General features: G+C 31.5%; 2 protein-coding genes across 3 annotated transcripts; both read left to right on the top strand.

Moving 5' to 3' along the window:
- The first annotated feature begins 6,877 nt into the window (after positions 1-6,877).
- Positions 6,878-10,661, top strand: LOC100260228 (zinc finger CCCH domain-containing protein 53). The gene is made up of 9 exons (XM_002274451.5): positions 6,878-8,143; positions 8,434-8,616; positions 8,707-8,886; positions 8,978-9,096; positions 9,173-9,439; positions 9,534-9,696; positions 9,842-10,042; positions 10,138-10,220; positions 10,348-10,661. Exons 1-8 carry the CDS (start codon positions 7,203-7,205, stop codon positions 10,169-10,171), a joined length of 2,088 nt encoding a protein of 695 aa, XP_002274487.1. The 5' UTR covers positions 6,878-7,202; the 3' UTR covers positions 10,172-10,220; positions 10,348-10,661.
- A 4,897-nt stretch (positions 10,662-15,558) lies between these two features.
- LOC100243073 (uncharacterized) lies at positions 15,559-18,031 on the top strand. Of its 2 annotated transcripts, none has more exons than XM_010653515.3 (3): positions 15,559-15,785; positions 17,477-17,519; positions 17,660-18,031. In XM_010653515.3, the coding sequence occupies exons 2-3, from the start codon at positions 17,489-17,491 to the stop codon at positions 17,890-17,892; spliced, it is 264 nt and encodes an 87-aa protein (XP_010651817.1). In that variant the 5' UTR covers positions 15,559-15,785; positions 17,477-17,488; the 3' UTR covers positions 17,893-18,031. The 2 variants fall into 2 exon arrangements, with proteins under 2 accessions (XP_010651817.1, XP_002278089.1); XM_002278053.4 differs by lacking the exon at positions 15,559-15,785 and adding an exon at positions 16,842-17,289.
- The last annotated feature ends 131 nt before the right edge of the window (positions 18,032-18,162 follow it).

The following is an 18,162-nucleotide window of genomic DNA, read 5'->3' as shown; positions in this document are numbered from 1 at the left end:
ATTTTAATTTTAAAAGTATATGAAAATTTCACTACTTTTTTTTTTTTTGAATGAAAGAGACCGTGTTGGTCTCAAAACTATAAAAAGGAAATTTATAAGATTTTTATTAAATGAAAATTTTAAACTTTTTTTTTTCTAATTTTTTTTAAAATTTTAAATCTTGCATGATTAAAACAGTGTAATCCTATTTTTTGAAATCAATACAAAAAATAAAACACAAAAATACACAAGATTTACAATGATTCATTCTTACATCCACTTGTAGGTAAATCCTAAAATGTTTAACCCCTCGGGTTTTCCTTTCGTGGTTTTTTTATTTCTTTCAATATCCCAAAATATAAAACTCTATCTCAAAGTTAGCTATCATAAACATAATATAAATAAGATAATCAAAATATGGTGTAAAATCTTCAAAATACCCTAACTTAAAATACCATATTATTAGGATGATTAGGCTCCACACATCTTAACATACACAATTTTTTTTAATACTAAAAAATAAATAAAAGAAATATTTCCTACTTATTATTATAATTATTACTTAAATAGTTCCTACTTATGGTTGATTATTATTATATTAGCCAAAGTTCTTTTGGTTAAAATATGATGGGGTGGCAGATTTATGTCTTATGTGGCTACTAAAAACAAAATGATAGGTGAGCAAATTATGCCCAAAAAAATGATAAGACATAAAAATTTATTTATTTTAATTACTTTTAGCTCTAAATTATGGGGCCCACCCCACAAGCCCTAGATGAAAAGTTCTGCCTCTTTTGATAGTAAAATCCACCAATAATAATAAAATATATTTTGGCAATATTAAACCAATAATAAGAGCAAAGATCCAAGGTGGGTCCTTGCCACTCTGTGGGTGAATTATAAGTTTTAACTTTTGCAAGTGATTGATTCCCCTAATTATTATTTTTTTTTCTAGGAGATTTTTATAACATTTTTGGAAATATCATTAAAAAAAATTAAACATTGGGTGATTAAAAATTAATTTTAATTATTGAATTCACTGATAAATTTTATTGGTTGGCTAATAAATAGAGCAATATTTTTACATAATTAAAAATTTTGGAAACAATTATGTTTTTTATCTTTATTAAATTTGATTAAGAGTTGATTTGAATATGTTTGCACCATGCAAAAGGGAAAAAAAAAAAAAGAGCTTAAATTCTTTTATTTGTTTATCATAGAAAATATTAAAAAATAAAATATAATGAAAATGGTTTTTTTTATCAAATTTCTATTGTTTATTTTTTTATTTTTCTCTTTTTTTTTTTATAAAAAAATAAAACATAATAAGAATGATTTGAAAACTTACACATTTTCAAAATTTTAGCTCTTTATTTAAAATAAAAAATAATTTGAAAATTATGATGATTTTAAATTTGTTCTTATATTTTTCCTCACTTTTTTTTTCTTTCTATTTTTCCTTTTTCCTCTTTATTTTTCAATGTTTGTACTTCCCTTAAACTTTACATACCCATGGAAAGACTCAAACTCCATTTGAATCCCAAAAAGCATAAAGAGAAGGATAAAATTATAAAAATTATTTAAAATTTATACTCTTTCAAATTCTTCATTCTTCTTGTGAAAAAACCAAAAAGATAAATTAGAAAAGCATGTAAAGGTATTTTTCTTTGATTTTAAATTCATTAACTTTTCTCCTTTTTTTTCTTTTTTCTTTACCTTTCATTATGTTGTGTTTGGTTCTAAAAAATATTATAAAAAAAAAACTATAGAAAATTATTTTCTCATATTTAATTGTCTTATAGATAATATAAAAAATAAATATAATTAAAACTAGTTACAAATTAATACATTTTTAAATTATTTAATCTTTATATCGATAAATTAAAATAAGTTAAATGAGTTTAAAGTAGTAAATAAAAATAATTTATTGACATTAAATCTATTTCTTATCTTCTTCCACTTTTTCTTTCCTTCTATTTTTACCTTTTATTTTCTTACTCTTACATTTTCCCTCGAACTTACCAAGAACTAAACATAGCCTTAAACTTTTCCCGAATCAAACCTAAACACAAGTTATCACTCTTCCTGGTTTGCTACTTCCCATTGATTCAATCCCCATCTCATGATGAGGCCACGGCCCCAGTTGGGCTTTGCCTAGCCTCATTTTCTCAATTCAATCTTTGATGGGTTTGGTTCATCTCACCCTCACTGCAAATTCAGCCCACTAATCTTGTTGGATAATGATTGATTAGTCATTTTTTATGAATATTTTGACATATCTCTCTCTCTCTCTCTCTCTCTCTCTCTCTCTCTATATATATATATATATATATATATATATATATTATGGTTAAAAGGTACTAATCATATAGTTATTTTAACACAAATTTCTTTAACAAGACAAAAAATGGGCCCAACTTGCCATCTTTTCTGCAGGCCCAAGGTGGGTCCTTCATGCTTGGTTAAGAACATAGTACCAAACTTGGTGTAATTAATGGATATACAAAAAAACAAACAAGTAAATAAACAATTGTGCCTTCATGCATACTTGTGACTGCCAAGATGGGGGGCTAGGGCTAATCCATTTGTTTAATTGCTTGTGTTGTCTTGATATGAGTCATATGACTATGGCTTATATGCAAGTCATTTAACTCATATACTTTTCTTTATCTATTTCAATTTTAGAAAAATATTTTTGATAATTATTTTAAATAAAATGAGTTAAATAAGTCATAGACATTGATTGACCCATGCTACTACATTGGTCTTATTAGCTTATACTAGTTTATATAACTTATTTATTAGACCGATGTCGTAGTTTTATGTTACATAATGTGAAATTATGAAATGGTTGAAGTTTAATACCCTCAAATTAATATGGCATACCTAATATGGTACCCTTTGATACAAACATACAACCATTATTATATCTCGAGCCTTTTATATCAATCAAAGCTTATAAATTAATAAAATATTTTAACAAAATGTCGTCTAGTGTTTATAAATCAATCTAATATATGATTTGAAGCACCATCATGTCCAGATTAATCTTATCCTTAAGTGAAGTATAACCAACTGCAAATATGTCTTATTTTTATTTTTAAAATAGAAAATAATAGTAACTTCCATATATTTATATAGTAACTCTTGTATAAAAAAGTACGAACTTACTTTTTATTTTTAAAATTGTTAAATTTAAAATGGCCAAAAAAAAATTATACCTTAATTTTTTAAAACAATTTTTAAAAATCATTATTTTTTTATAGTAAGTCTTAAAAAAATCATTTTCTTCTTTTTAATTGAAAACAATAGAAAACAAGAAATGCATCCGAATGAAAACTCAAGATTTATTTCAAGTAATAATTTGAGCTAGAGATTATTATTATTATTATTATTATTATTATTATTATTATTATTATTATTTATTTATTTTATTTTTTCATTATACAACCTATTTCCATTGACTTGGGTTGGGCTAACCCAAGCCCAACCCAACTCCCCAAAACATGGGCTCAACACTCCACCTCAAAAAGGGGGTTGGCCCACTTGAAAGGGACCCATGGTGGATAGAATTATACACTTCAGAGTTCTGAAAGTGAAAAGTGATATGAAAATACCAGTTTGCCCTTAGGGCAATGATGTCCTTGAGGAAAAGGGCAGTGACCTTGAGAGAAGGTGATTGGAGGCCATTGACCCAAAATTGAATGGAAATTTTTCCACCATCCTCCTCATGTGCACGTGCTCATCAAATCCCCAGCATTGATTCCCCCAGTGGGTATGATCGAAGGGTGGAGAAAGTGGGAGTCCAGAGGAGTTGGGAAGGGGTGAGAAGTAGTGGAATGGGGCTCTGAGCATCAATCTAAATTAAATTACATCACACAGTACTGGGATGAGAAGTTTGTCAGAATAATGGCAAGTGAACGTGCACTATTTGAAGCAACTTGGACCCTCCATCACGCGCTTTCCTCCCGCGCGTGCCGACACTCTCCTCAATCATTTTTCTTTTTCCTTTTTTATTTATTTATTTTTTTATTCATTCATATCCTACTAACCCCTTCAAAATATTATTTTTAATATATATATAATTTGAATTATTTTTAATAGAATTATGAAATATTTTCTATTTAAAAATAAGATTCAAATAAAATAAAATTTATTTAATATATACTTAATATTTTAATATTAAAACTATAATTAAAAATCATTTATTTTATCTATTATGAAATAGTAAAAATAGAAGTATATCAAAGCCCATCTAAATAGTTCACATCATTTCCTTAAAATCATTTTTAATTAATAATTATAGAGAAAATAATAAAGGAACAAACTAAGGTATGGCTTTGACACATTTTTTTTGTTTTTTTGTATTTAAAAAATGTAATATGATAAAATACAAATACTTTTAAAAACTTTAACTATAAAAAAGAAAATAATTTTAAAAATAATTTTTGAAAATAAAAACATTCAAATTTTTATTATATTAAATTTTAAAAATTTTAAAATAATATTTAAAACATAAAATAAATATATTTTTTTTTATATAAAAACTAACTTTTTTTATGAAATATATTCAAAGAAGACTAAGTTTATTCATGAATAGATTTATAAGCCAACTATAAAATGATTATTTTATTTTATTTTTTTATTATAAGAGAAAGTGATTATTTCTATCTAAATATGTGAAAATTATTAATTTTCAATTTGTATAAGCTCTTTTTCTTTTTCTTTTTTTATCAAATATCCTTTTTACATTCTTTGGGCTCCTCACCATGTACATGTTATGTCCCTTTCATCTATTATCCACTCTTATTTTTCATGAGAATTCAATGATTTCTCCTCTACCTACCCCTATTTTCCTTTTATAAATATTGTTTTGATAATTCAAATTTTAAAATCTTCAAATTTAAGATGTTGAAATGTTGGAAATGTGTTTCATATAATAAATCGTAAATCAAGAGTTCATTTAATAATAATTCTAAGAAACGCTTTTAACTTAAAAGGTGTTTTTAAAAAAAAAAATTAATATTTAACAAAATTTTAAAAACATTTTCAAAATTTTGAAAAATTACTTTTAACATTGAAAAATAATTTATGATATTATAATGTTTTATGCTATTATCTTAAAAATACTTTTAGAAGAAGCATTTCAACTAAAAACGCTTTAGGTATAAATATTACCAAATGCATTTAAATTATGTTTGGTCTCTTGTTGTATCATATTTTTTAAATTATTTTTATGGATTAACATAAACAAAAGTTACAATTCTAACATTTTAAATATTTAATTTTATTTTACTTTTTACATTGTTCCTAACCTATATTTTTGTTTCATTTAATAATTCAATTACTTTGTTTGAAGATTTCATTAAAGGCTATAATGATTGAATGCAAATTTTTAAAGGAAAAAAAAAACACAAAAAATATAGAATATGAATAGAATATATAATGTTATAAATAGTATTTCTACAAAAATGGTTAAAATGTAATAAGATGATAAATTGTTTGTGAAAATGTGAAAATATTTAATTTTAAATAAATATGGAGAAAAAAAACCATATTCATCTCCTTAATTTTTTTTTTGAAATAAATTACAAAATAGAGTATCCACACATTCTATTAAAAGAATAATCATAATAATCTTAAAATCCAAACTTTATAATATCGTTAGAAAAATCCGATCTCCAAGTGAAAGACTTTAAATTATAAATACCTTTTTAAGCTAAATAATTCGTTATTCTATTTGCTTCTTTATAGATATGACAAACAAATAAAAACATCAAGACATTTAAGTTATCTTCAAAATATTTTTCATTAACAATATAATAGAATTAGGAATGTTAGTTTTTTGTTATAGCTATGCATTGTCCATAATATGCTAGCTGATAACCATTGGAATATATGATAAACCAATTTGATGCACTTCTATTCTCTACCTTTGAATCATCAAAGTTTAATTTGAAAATTCTATTAATGGGAGGAATCCAATGAATCCATTTTTCAACCACTTGAGGAACAAAATGTCTTTTGTTTTAAAGATGAGGTTCAATCATATATTCTTGTAAAATCTCCTTAACTTCAATCATATATTCTTGTAAAATCTCCTTAACTTCTATCTAGATGCACATGTCTCGATATTTTATTTGTGAAATTATAAAGTTATTTAGGTTGAAAATTACAAAAATGAAATGTATAATTCTTATTTTATCTGGGTATAAAAAGAGATTAAACACCCCTTTATCTTTTTGCGTTTAATAGTGAAAATTTTGTATAAAGAATTTATAAATTGGAGTTAAAAATAGAAAATAATTTCACCAATAAAAAAAGAAAAAAATGAAGTATAAATGATTTATTATTTTATTTTATTTTGATAAATTTAAATATTATCATAGGAACATGATAGAAAGATAATATTTTTCAATTATTTTATTATTTGATATATTCAAATATTATAAATCTAATTATTTTCACAAAAAAGTAAAAAAAAACCATTTAATAGCATTTAAATAAAAAGGAGAGCAGCCAAAATAATGCCAAATTTAATATTAACTTTTTAATACATCATAAATAATTTGAAAATTATATATGAAAAAACTCCCCACAAATATTTCTAAACATAAAGTAAAAAAAATAATTAGGAGATTTTTAAATTTCTTTTAGAAAAGGAGAGTGATGGTGGGTGATATTAAAGAGGAGAGTGGTGGAAGTGGAAAATGCAAACCCTTTGCAGCAGATCTGAATCTACCATCCCACTCACTCTTGTTTTGTCCAATTCTGTAAAGACAAACCCTAGGAGAGAGAAAGTAGAGAGAGCAATAGCAAAAGAAAATGTAAAGGAAAAAAAATAAAAAATATACCTTTTTTTTTTTTTGAAAAAAAAAAAGGGTTTTTACTCTCCCAAGGGACCTTTGCAGGTTTGCCACTGCCACCAAAAGTTGTGGTTGTAAGAAAGAGGCACCACCACCAAAGCTCAAACCTCACTCCCTTACTTCCTTACTTTACTTCCTCACTGCCTCACTCGGTCTTCAAAACCCTACTACTGCTGCTTCTTCTGTGTCTTTTCATGGGGTAGTGAGCACAAACTCACCTCCATTTTCATCTTTCTAAGGATACCCATTATTGTACTTCATTTTTGCTCTCTGGAAGTGGAGAGGAAAGGGTTTAGAAGTGAAGAGAAAACCCTCCGGATAGTGGAAGAATACCTCTATATTATCAGCATAGTGTCCATGGATTCATATGAGGCTACTAGGATTGTGTTCTCAAGAATCCAAGCTTTGGATCCAGAAAATGCCTCTAAAATCATGGGGTATATTCTTCTGATACAAGATCATGGTGAAAAGGAGATGATTCGCTTGGCTTTTGGCCCTGAAACCCTTCTCCACAACCTCATCCTCAAGGCTAAAACTCAGCTGGGCATTTTGTCGAACACCCCTTCCACACCCACGTCTCCTTCTCCTTTCAACCCCATTTCCAAACCCACTAGGCTCCCCACCAACAATGGCTTCAACCCTTCTTCATCGTGGCCAGTTTCGGGATTTTCGGATCTCCGCAGCCCCAATTCCACCACAGCACAGCTCTCATACGCTGCCGTTGTCAATGGCGCCACCAATGTGAGCGATTTAGGTACTGTGTCGTCGTCTCCGGCTTCGATTCCCTACTACAACAACTGCAGCAGCAGCAACAACAGCAGTGTTGTCTGTAACGACAACGTCATGGACGATTATCAGCTCCAGGACCACCTCTCCTTCCTCAATGATGCTTCAAAACCTGAAGATTTGTTTGACCCGCGTCTGGAATTGGCGATGAGCCCTTCTTTTGGCGAGACTCAGCTCCACAGGCGGAGCTACTCTTTCAACGATGCTTGCTATGGGTCTGATGACGGAGCTTCTGGGTTCGGATGGAAGCCGTGTCTCTACTTCGCTAGAGGGTTCTGCAAGAATGGGAACACTTGCAAGTTTCTTCACGGTGGTTTCGCGGATTCTGTGGAGGCTTCTTCGGCGGCCTCTGCTGCCATTGTTGGGTCGCCGGGCAAGCTTGATGGGTTTGAGCAGGAGATGCTTAGGTCGCAGCAGCAGAGACTGGCCGTGGCTTCACAGCTTATGGCTGGGCTGAATTTCCCATACAACAAGTGCATGAATTTTTTTATGCAGCAGAATGAGACTCAGAGGTATAATAATGGGGAAGACCCATAAGCGATTCAATTTGTTTGCTTGCTGAGATAACCGTAGAAAACAAAGGAAGTTCAGTTGTTTCTTCTTAAGTTTGTTGTGTGTGAAGAACGCATTGCCTGCTAGTGGTTTTGTTTTATATAAAGTTTAAATCATTGTTTGTTTTATCTTTTTCTCATGTTTTCCAAGCATCCAAACCGATGATTAGGTGATTATGAGTTTGTTTTGATATGGGTTTTTGGTTTGGATTGGTTCGTGATGGTTTTGATGGCATTGTGGCGCATTGTAGATCCGCTGCGGCAGCATTGATGATGGGCGAAGAGCTGCACAAGTTTGGGCGGTGCCGGCCAGAAAGGAACGATTTTTCCGGGATGGGATTGGGGGGAGCAGTGAACCCAGGGTCCAGACAGATCTACTTGACATTTCCAGCTGATAGTACGTTTAGAGAAGAAGATGTTTCCAATTATTTTAGGTAATTGCTACGTGTTGGTTGGAAATTTCTTCAATTTGGGGTTCGTGTTGTGAAATTTAGTTAACCTAGTTGGCTTGTGTGCTTTTGAAGTATTTTTGGGCCAGTTCAAGATGTGAGGATTCCATACCAGCAGAAGAGGATGTTCGGATTCGTCACTTTCGTCTACCCCGAGACTGTGAAGCTCATTTTAGCTAAAGGGAACCCCCATTTCGTATGTGATTCGCGTGTGCTCGTAAAGCCCTATAAGGAGAAGGGAAAAGTCCCGGAAAAGTATAGGCATTTTCTCTCTTTTGTGCTTTTGTTTTGTGTGTGTTACTCACTTCATATATTGATGTTAACATTGTTGATTGAACAATTGCAGGAAGCAACAGCATCAACAGCAGCAACAGCAGCAGCAGCAGCAGCTGGAGAGGGGAGAGTATTCGACATGTTCAAGCCCATCTGGAATTGATCCTAGAGAGCCCTATGACCTCCATCTTGGTAAGCAAAGAAAAGCTAGTTATCATGTTCTTTTAGAGCTGTTTCAGCTGAAGCTCCTTTTTCTTTGTCCATATAGGGGCAAGAATGTTCTACAATACCCAAGAGATGTTGTTGAGGCGGAAGTTAGAAGAGCAGGCTGATTTGCAGCAAGCCATAGAACTCCAAGGAAGGAGGCTGATGAATTTGCAACTCCTAGACTTGAAGAACCACCAACACCAGCACCAGCACCATCTGCACAATCTCTCTGGAGGAGCACCAGTTGCCTCCCCTAGTCAATCCAGCATTCACAATAACCAAAGTCTTGGTCTTCCATCTGATGGCAATAATCAAGAAGTCCCTGAAGGTTAACACACAAAAAATTTGGTTGTACTTGTGATTTCTTGTTTGTAGAAAATGGATAAGCTTTATGGCGGTTAATTTGCATTGTATTGTTGCAGAGAACAGCAGTAGTCCAGCTGCAACCACTTCTCCAACTGCAGCAGCTGATAAGCCACTGAGGCAGGAAGTGAATATATCTTGCAATAGCAACAGTGGCAACGACAGTGGCAATAATAGCACAGAGGAGAGCTCCAATCCCGCAGACTTTGACCTCCATGAAAGGTATGGTAAACACCATTCTCCCTGTTCAGTTTCTATTCAATGCTTATTACAAATTGCTTTGGATTCCCCGGTTGTCACCTCTTTTTAATGATTTTATGTACTGTGGTTGCTTTCTCATTTTCTAACTTCTTTGTCATTTGAGTAGCTTGGAGCACATCCTCCCTGATAGCCTCTTTGCCTCTCCTACGAAATCAGCTGGCGACCGCTCTGTTTTCTCCACAGCTTCAGCCTCTGTTGATGAAAGCACCACAATTTCAATTACACCTGCTTCTAACAACAACCCGGTGCTACCCGGAACCACTCTTAACATGGCCTCTCTTAAATCATGTTTCTTCGAAATGCCAAGGTACTGCGGGTGCAATGGGTGGTGCTTCCTCTCTATCTTTATCATGCTATCCTTGTATGAATAAAGAGAAACTTAAAATTGAAATCGGTTTTCAGGTTTCCTTCTGGGCATGGAGCCATTGAAATGTAGGTGATAAAGGTGATTGTGGGCAGCAATGGAGGGATGTGACTGTGCTTGGGTAAGAAATTATCATACTGTTATTCCTTGATCATCTAAGCACATACCCACAAATGGAGAAAATTTAGTTAAGAAATAGATTCCTCAAGATGTTGGGCCTTTTTTTATTCTTATGTTCATGTATGCAGGAGTGAGTAGCATATACAAGGAAGAAAAAATCCTCTAGCTGTATAGCCAAACCATATCCACATCAAAGAAAAGATCTGTAGAGAAGATCTCATCAAGATCATCATCATCATCATCACCATCATCATCAATACATACTACTTACAACAAATACATAATGCACACGTTAAAGGACAGATGAACTGATTTATGGGAGTGGGGTCTCTCTCCCTTTCTCTACTGTGTACCCTCTGTGTAGGTGTGTGCTGGACCACACAAAGCAAAAGTATAACAAACAAAAGGCTAGTAACTCTTTATTATATTGTAGTTTTTCTCATCCTTTTTTTCTATTATTTTCTTTCTTTCTTTTACCATCCTTCTCTCTTGTCAGGTGAAAAAAAACTAAAAAATAAAAAAATAAAAAATGAAGCCTGTGTAGAGTAATAGATTTATGTGTACAGAAGTAGACCCAGAAGTATAAAAGGAGCTGAAACAGAAGTATAACTACTAGACTGATATGAAGACCCAAAAAGGAAAAAGAGGGGGGTAGACTTAAGGGGAGGGTAAAAGCGAGGTTTCTGGCCCTTTTTTGTTTTCATTGTTGTTGTTATTTTACAGTCCCTGTCATCTATTAGATCATCAAACCAAGCAGAATAGAAAAGGTGTGGAGGGGGAAAGATAAGAAAAAAAAAAAGAACAAAAAAAAAAAGAGGTAAAGAAAAGGGTGTTCTTTTGTGTGATTAAAGGCAACTTTAGGGGACTCTTTTGTCTCATCTTATGGTTTCTTTTAGGTAGACATGAAGGAGGGAGGGGCCACACTATCACATGGGTGCTGACACCATTTGAATGGTACCAGGGTATCACTCACTCCTTTCCCTTTCAATCACTTAACCTCATTCAGACTAAAATACTTTGCTTTACTGGTTGTCATTTTGTTTTGTGGGTGTTGGTTCCCCTTTTGTTTTGGAATTGTTTTTAATTATGGTAGTGTTCCACATGTGCCCTATTTTTTCCTTCTTGCACTCCCACCCCCTTGTTAAAATTGCCAGCTCAACTACATTTTGGTGTTCATCCAGGAAAACAATGGTGCGACGGGTAGATCTTGTATGGATGTTGTTTGCTTAGGGCTTTGTCGTCTTGGAAATCACTTTTGAGGGTCATTTCTGGTCCCAAACTTTGTGTCTAGATGGGTTGTTCATTTGGCTTTGCAGCATGTGGACTGGACCACTTATTTGGTAAAAAGTTTTCCACATTTGTGCAAAGCCATCCCATTTATGATGGGTTTGCAGGAACATCTTTCAATTAGAAGGTAATCCCTCATTTGTTTGCACTGCATTTTGTGAACATATAGAGAAGCATGAGGACCACCATTTCACTTTCAACTTCCTTTGTGGGTTATGAATTGGCATTGATCTTGGATGTCTTCTTCACTCCCCACTCCCATGTACACCCCCATTTTCTCAATCTACTTTATTCCATACCTGCCCATTCTTTCTTCTCCCCAAGGATAGAGAACCTGAAACTTTACAGGTAGGTGATCTGAGTCACCTTTTCATAACCATAAAGAACATAGCTGTTTTGACATTCCCTTTTTCCCTTAAAGGAGGGGTTCATCTTTCAGGACTTGATAGTGGATGAGTTGCAGCTACTGCAAACTGGGACAAGCAGCTTCCCGTTTCAATCAAGAAGGATTGATCTCCTTAACACTAACAATAATGTGGGTTGGTTGGTTGGTGGGATGGGAATAGAAATGGAAGTAGGATGAGAATGGAGGTATTTATTTATTTATTTATTTTTGATTGGTGGAGGTATTACAAAATTATGTAGAAGAGGAATCAAAATCTTGATGAAAATGTCATTTGGTTTTCATATTAATCAATTTTTATTTCTATTCTTATTCTAAAAAATCAATGTAAACACATTAATAAATGACAATTGAATGGATTTCTCATTCTCTACTTCAATGTTCCAAACATTACTTAATGTGGGAATAAGAATGAAAATAGTATGGGAAAGGAGGTGAATTGTGATGATAAAAATCCGAGTGAAAGATTTGTTATCATGTTAATAAATTTTTTATTCCAATTTTCATTCAAAAAATAATCCAAACACATTAACAAGTGAGAATTGATTTTTCATTTTCATTTCTTATTTCTCTCAGTCAAATGTGATTTAAGAGTGATGGAAAATGAGGTTTAGGGTTGCTTTCCAAATGCCCAAAATCTTGATTGGTTGTTTTATCGATGAATTCTTTATCCCAAATCCCAAGTCGTGAATAGAATTATAAAATGAGAATCATCCTATTTCCACAGCATAAGTGCTTTGATCTTTGTTTTCATGAAGAAAAACAAAATAAATTCAAGAGATAGGATTTTCATTAGAAGTGTATTATTTCAGATGTTTTCAAAGAGAATGTAAGAGGAAAGAACTTATTTATTTATTTATTTTTATTATATTTATAGTGGTAGTTTTTGAGTAGTTCTAAAAACTCTCAAAAACTATTCTCTCCTCTCATTTCTCATTTGTTGAGTCGGGTCAGATCAATCCACTTGGACACCCAAACATAACTTCAACATAAAGTAAAGTAGATTCCATTGTCTCTTGATTTAATATATATCAATCATTTGTTTGTTCGATTTAGATTGTGTTGGTCTTATCTTTAGTTAATGCGATCAATGTGCATGCTTAAGTTTGAAAGTTCAATTAAGACTTGTTTTCATTTATGAGATAGAAGGGTAAAATCTCTGAAACACGGACAATGATATGTAATGTAATTTTTTATATATTAAATTATTGAGAAGCTCAAATGATTTTCTCATATTTTTCATATCCTACAATCAAGGTTATCATCCTCCTTTAAGCCTTTAGGGTGGGGGCACAAGATGATTATTAAGAAGACATTGTTTGGCCATGATGATGATGATGGTTAACAACCCCCAAAAAGACATTATAACAACATAAAAGAAGTGTACTAAAAATATAAAGTAGTGTACAAAAATATAAATGTCATCATCGAAGTCAATAATGATTAAGATTTTTAATTAAGTAATGATTTTCTTTATTTCCAAGAGGGCCCTTTTAATTATTTTGATGAAATCGATGTATTTGGAGCGTAGTCATTAAGGAAAGGATTAAAAATTTAATTATTAAGAAAGGAACTATACCTTGTGATGATGGGAGAGCACTTTTGTTAAGCTCAATGGAGGATTTACCTCACACTTACACTAAAAGGGATGTTTGATTGGATGTGATTAAGAATTTGCTTTTCCATAATTTGTGTTCTCAAATTAGGGCATGGTGAAAAAGTGCTATAAATTCATATGCTAAAATACTTGTTTTGTAAGGCAAACCAAGAAGAGATTACAATTAGTAGCATGTGAGGTCACACTCCACTAGTAACATAGGAAGTCATTTTCATGGGAAGTCATTTTCCCACTCCACTTCTTATGGAGTTTGTATGAAGATTGATTGGAATTAGAACTTGGAAAGTCTACTATGGATGGAACTCATTTGAAAGCGATTTTAGTCGATTTGATTATAGTTTATAATGTTATTATGAGAAATGCTTTTAAAAGAATCATATTTAGATATACATAGAAAACATGTTTTATCAATCTATTAAGTGCTTATTAAGAAATTTTAAGTATTTGGATTTGTAATAATAATTTTTAATGGTTTGCCAAACATTTAGGCTTTGTTTGATAAGTGTTTTTTAAAAACGATACTAAAAAATAATTTTTTTAAAAACAGTTTTTGAAAACTGTGTTATAATGTTTTGGACAACAAAATTCTATTTGAAACATGAGATATTTTAAACATATTTTTTATATTATAAAAATAACTTTTATACGTGTCACTTTATTTCTAAAGATTTTCTATATTTACGTGCTTATTTTTTAAAATAGTCATCATAAAACAAGTAAAAACAATTTAAAATTTTTCTCAAAAAATATTTTTTTTTTGTTTTTAAGAACAAAAAAACTACTTTATTATTTTTTATTGTCAAATGTCTTTTTTTTATTTTTTATTTGTTTTGGAGAATAGAAAACTATTTTTGAAATGGTCACCAAATATGACCTTAATTTTTATAACAAAATCCTTTTAAGGAGTAGGTAACATATTCTAATTTTCTTAAAATCACCCTCAAACGAGCTCTTACAGAAGTTTATAATAAGAGCCAAAAATTTCAATTTGATGTTGAAAGGCTGAAAAGTGAAATAATAAGACTTTACTTGATAAGTGTTTTTAAAAAGTGTTTTAAAAAATAATTTTTAAGAATAGTTTTTTAAAACTATTTTTTTTATAGAATAAAAGTTTATTTAAAAATTTGAAATAGTTTAAATTTATTTTCTACATTTTTAAATATATTTTAAAAATGACTTTTATATGTAGTGATTTATTTTTAATTATTTTTTATATTTATATAATTATTTTTTAAAATAGCAATTAGAAACTAAGTGAAAAAAATTTAAAACAACTAAAAAATATTATTTAAAAGCATCACATTTTATGTTTTTACCGTTTTTTTTAATTGCCAAACATATTTTCATATTTTTTTTATTTTGAAAAATAAAAAAACATTTTAAAATATAATTACCAAATAGGGCTTGAGAATCTAAAAAACTCATCGAATGCATTTGCTTGATGGCATGATCTATGCATAATTGTCTCATGTGCATAGATAAAATTCTTTTTAGTATCTTTTTAATACATCTCTTTTCATTCACTTGGTACTCATTTGTTCTAAAAAAGTTCTTACATTTTATATAGAAATTATTATTATTTTTTATTTTTAAAAATAGAAATAATATTTAAATGCGCCTTAATTAAATATCTAATATTAAAAAAATATATATTATTTCCTAAAATTAAAGAAATAAAATATTATTAATATTTAATTGTTCGAAGACTTAGGTTCTACCCTCCTCCTTGACATATCATGAATATATGGATTGATTTTAGTCCTTTTTTTTCTCTAAAAAAATAATTAAAAATAATATATTACGAATAAAAGTTATTTAAAAAAATTATTGAATTCATAAAAGCTAGTGTCTTTCAATTGTACGACCACCTTGAGAATTCATAATAAGTGAAGCATTGAAATTTATAAGAGAACAAAATGGAAGATAAGGAATCCTATCTCAAAATGAATGAGAAAGTAGAAAAAAATGAAGTAGAAAACAAAACTGACAACAATACCAAAATGGTTGTCTCCTCTCAGGCCTTCACATAAGAAGATGCTTTTCAGTATAAGTCTCCATACTTTTTCATGGTTAGGGTATCAAATAACTCATTCATGATCTAGGCATTTAGTGAAGGGGGCTGCTGAATCTCTATACAACATCTTCAATCCTCCTAATTGCTACCACCATTTCCATTTTCTATACAAGGAAACTCAAGAAATCAGTTGAAGAATTTCCTTGATCAACAGGGTCACTAGAGATCTTCAAGAAATTTGTTGGTAAGTACTGTTTATGCTTGAATTAGAGTGATCTGCAGTCAATGAATACCCACAAAAAAGGCAGGAGAATTTGAAAGCAGCCTCATGTTAACATACCCTATTGAGATTTTACTTGAATCATGGAAAATTTAGTAGAAAGAAAAGGAAAGTATTAAAAATAGCTTAAAAAAAGAATCAATTCTAGTAGTGATGTTTGGCATTTTTCCCTTTTCCTCATCTTCCAAATATCCAACCAAAATTCTGGAATTTTTTTTTGGTAGAAAACACTGGGTTGGTTCTCACACAGTCTGGCTTTACTGAAAGTTTCTCTCATGCCAAAGAAAGTAAAAGTGGAAATAGATGGGGAAACGAAGCAGTGGACCAAGCCCCATTTGGGTAATTTTGGCCCCAATAAGTTGGGCCCAACTTGAAGCAACCCATTACTAAGAGACAGTTTGGAAGTGATTTTTGAAGAAATTTTATTTGTTTGGTAAAAATTAGGTGTTTGACAATTATTTTTTTTTAAATTACTTTTAAAAATCTAGAGACTTGTTGAACTAATTTAAAAAATGATTATCTTTAAAAACAAAAATAGAAAATATGTCCAAACATGCACTAAGCGATTATCTTTAAATGCATTTATAATAGAAGTATCGGTAATAAAAATGTTACGATAAAAATGTTTTAATTAGAATCACTCCTAAAAGTCCTTTTGGCAGTGATTTTAGAAAGTGTTTTCACCATTTTTAATATTTGAAAGATAAAAATTTTAAGTGTTATAAATATTAGGAACATTTTCGAGAATTACTATCTAACACACTTTTAAATAAAAGGGTGCAACCCTAAGCCACACATGGGTGATGGACCCACTGTAGCAAGAGGGGTTCAACCCTAGCTTCCATGGTTCTCTGATAATTCTCAGTGGACCCTAAAACATTCCAAACCCTGCCCATGTTTTCACAAATGTACGTGGTGGTTCTATGATTGTTCATTGTATGCATAAAAATACAAAGCAAGTTGTTAATTCTGTAGACCCTTTACAAAATTCATGTGCCCCATGGTCTCATCTTCTTTGAGACGCCCTCTGTCTTTTGCAGAATTGCATTATTGTGATTCCCCAGCCATTCTTGTACTACCAGTACGCGAGGAAAATGAAACTTTCTTGTCAATGGCCCAGCATATCTGTCCTCAAATCTGCTCTCATGATTCGGTTTCCTTCCAAGGGAGATGCTCTCATCATCAAGCTTTTGCTTTGGTTCTGTGATGGGTTCACATGCCAGACTGTGCCACTAGGTTATATAAACTTCCATGACTCATGCTCACACAGCCATAGTCCACACTGTAGTACTGCATCTGGTTATGTCCATGGGAATAGTTTAAGCATTCCAAATCAACCTATTCTGTTGACCTGTAAACAGGTCCTGGATCAGGTTCTTGGCACTTTTGGAACTACTACTGCAGATCTTTCGTAGGTGTGCAGTTATTTTCTACAAGGGATTTCTGTGAAAAAGAAGGAAAATAGAAAGTAAGTGAGGGAAACTTGGTGTAATGTAGCGATGTATAAGCAGCTAGCATTGTATGAGAGATGTTTGGCAGTCAAAAAAATTTAAGGGAAATTAAGATTAGAAGGTTGAATGCATGGATATATGCTTAATGGTTTATCTTCTCTACTATTACGAAACCGCTAATTTGAGACGATTTTTTTCTTCCAGGAATCCGAAGTCATGGAGGGTGGCAGCTCACTCATTCCTCAAGGTATATATAACCCTAGAATTCTATGTTTCCCATCCCTTGTTTATACCTAGAAAAGTAATGGTTGTACAGTACAATGACTTACTGTTTATACTGTTTGATATTTGATGATCCCAAAGGCATATAACTCTCTGGTAATGCAGCAAACAGTAAGGCATCGGAGTTGGAAATGCTGCAGAAACAGCATGAGGAGAAGACGATGAAGATTCAAGAGCTGAAGAGACAAATTGAATCAGTGAAGCTCCGTTTGGAGAAGAGAAAGAAGGAAATACCCGAGGAGAAAATGGAAGCGTTCAAGGTCTTGAGTGAGAAATATAACAGCCTGAGAGATGAATACAATGCACTGCTGGCCGAGAAGTTGGGGGAAAATGAGTAAACCGACATCGCTACTACTCCAGTACTAGTTTTACATCTTTGAAAAAAAATGTCTAACTTGAATGCATTTCTTTTCAATGCTACAATGTTACCATTCATCTTGGGCTAGACTGATATGTAGTTAATTCCGGTTTCTCTCATCTTATAATTCGGAAAATCATTTTGATTCGATAATTGGATAGCCAAAGTGCAGGAAGAGGAAAGCTAAAATCAAGAAATGTTGTTGGAGACCTGGTGCTTGGAATAGAGTCCAAGCAATTGAACCAGAGGA

The sequence above is a fragment of the Vitis vinifera genome, chromosome 6 (assembly GCF_030704535.1).
Source record: "Vitis vinifera cultivar Pinot Noir 40024 chromosome 6, ASM3070453v1".
NCBI lineage: Eukaryota > Viridiplantae > Streptophyta > Magnoliopsida > Vitales > Vitaceae > Vitis > Vitis vinifera.
This window is presented reverse-complemented; position numbering and strand designations above follow the sequence as displayed.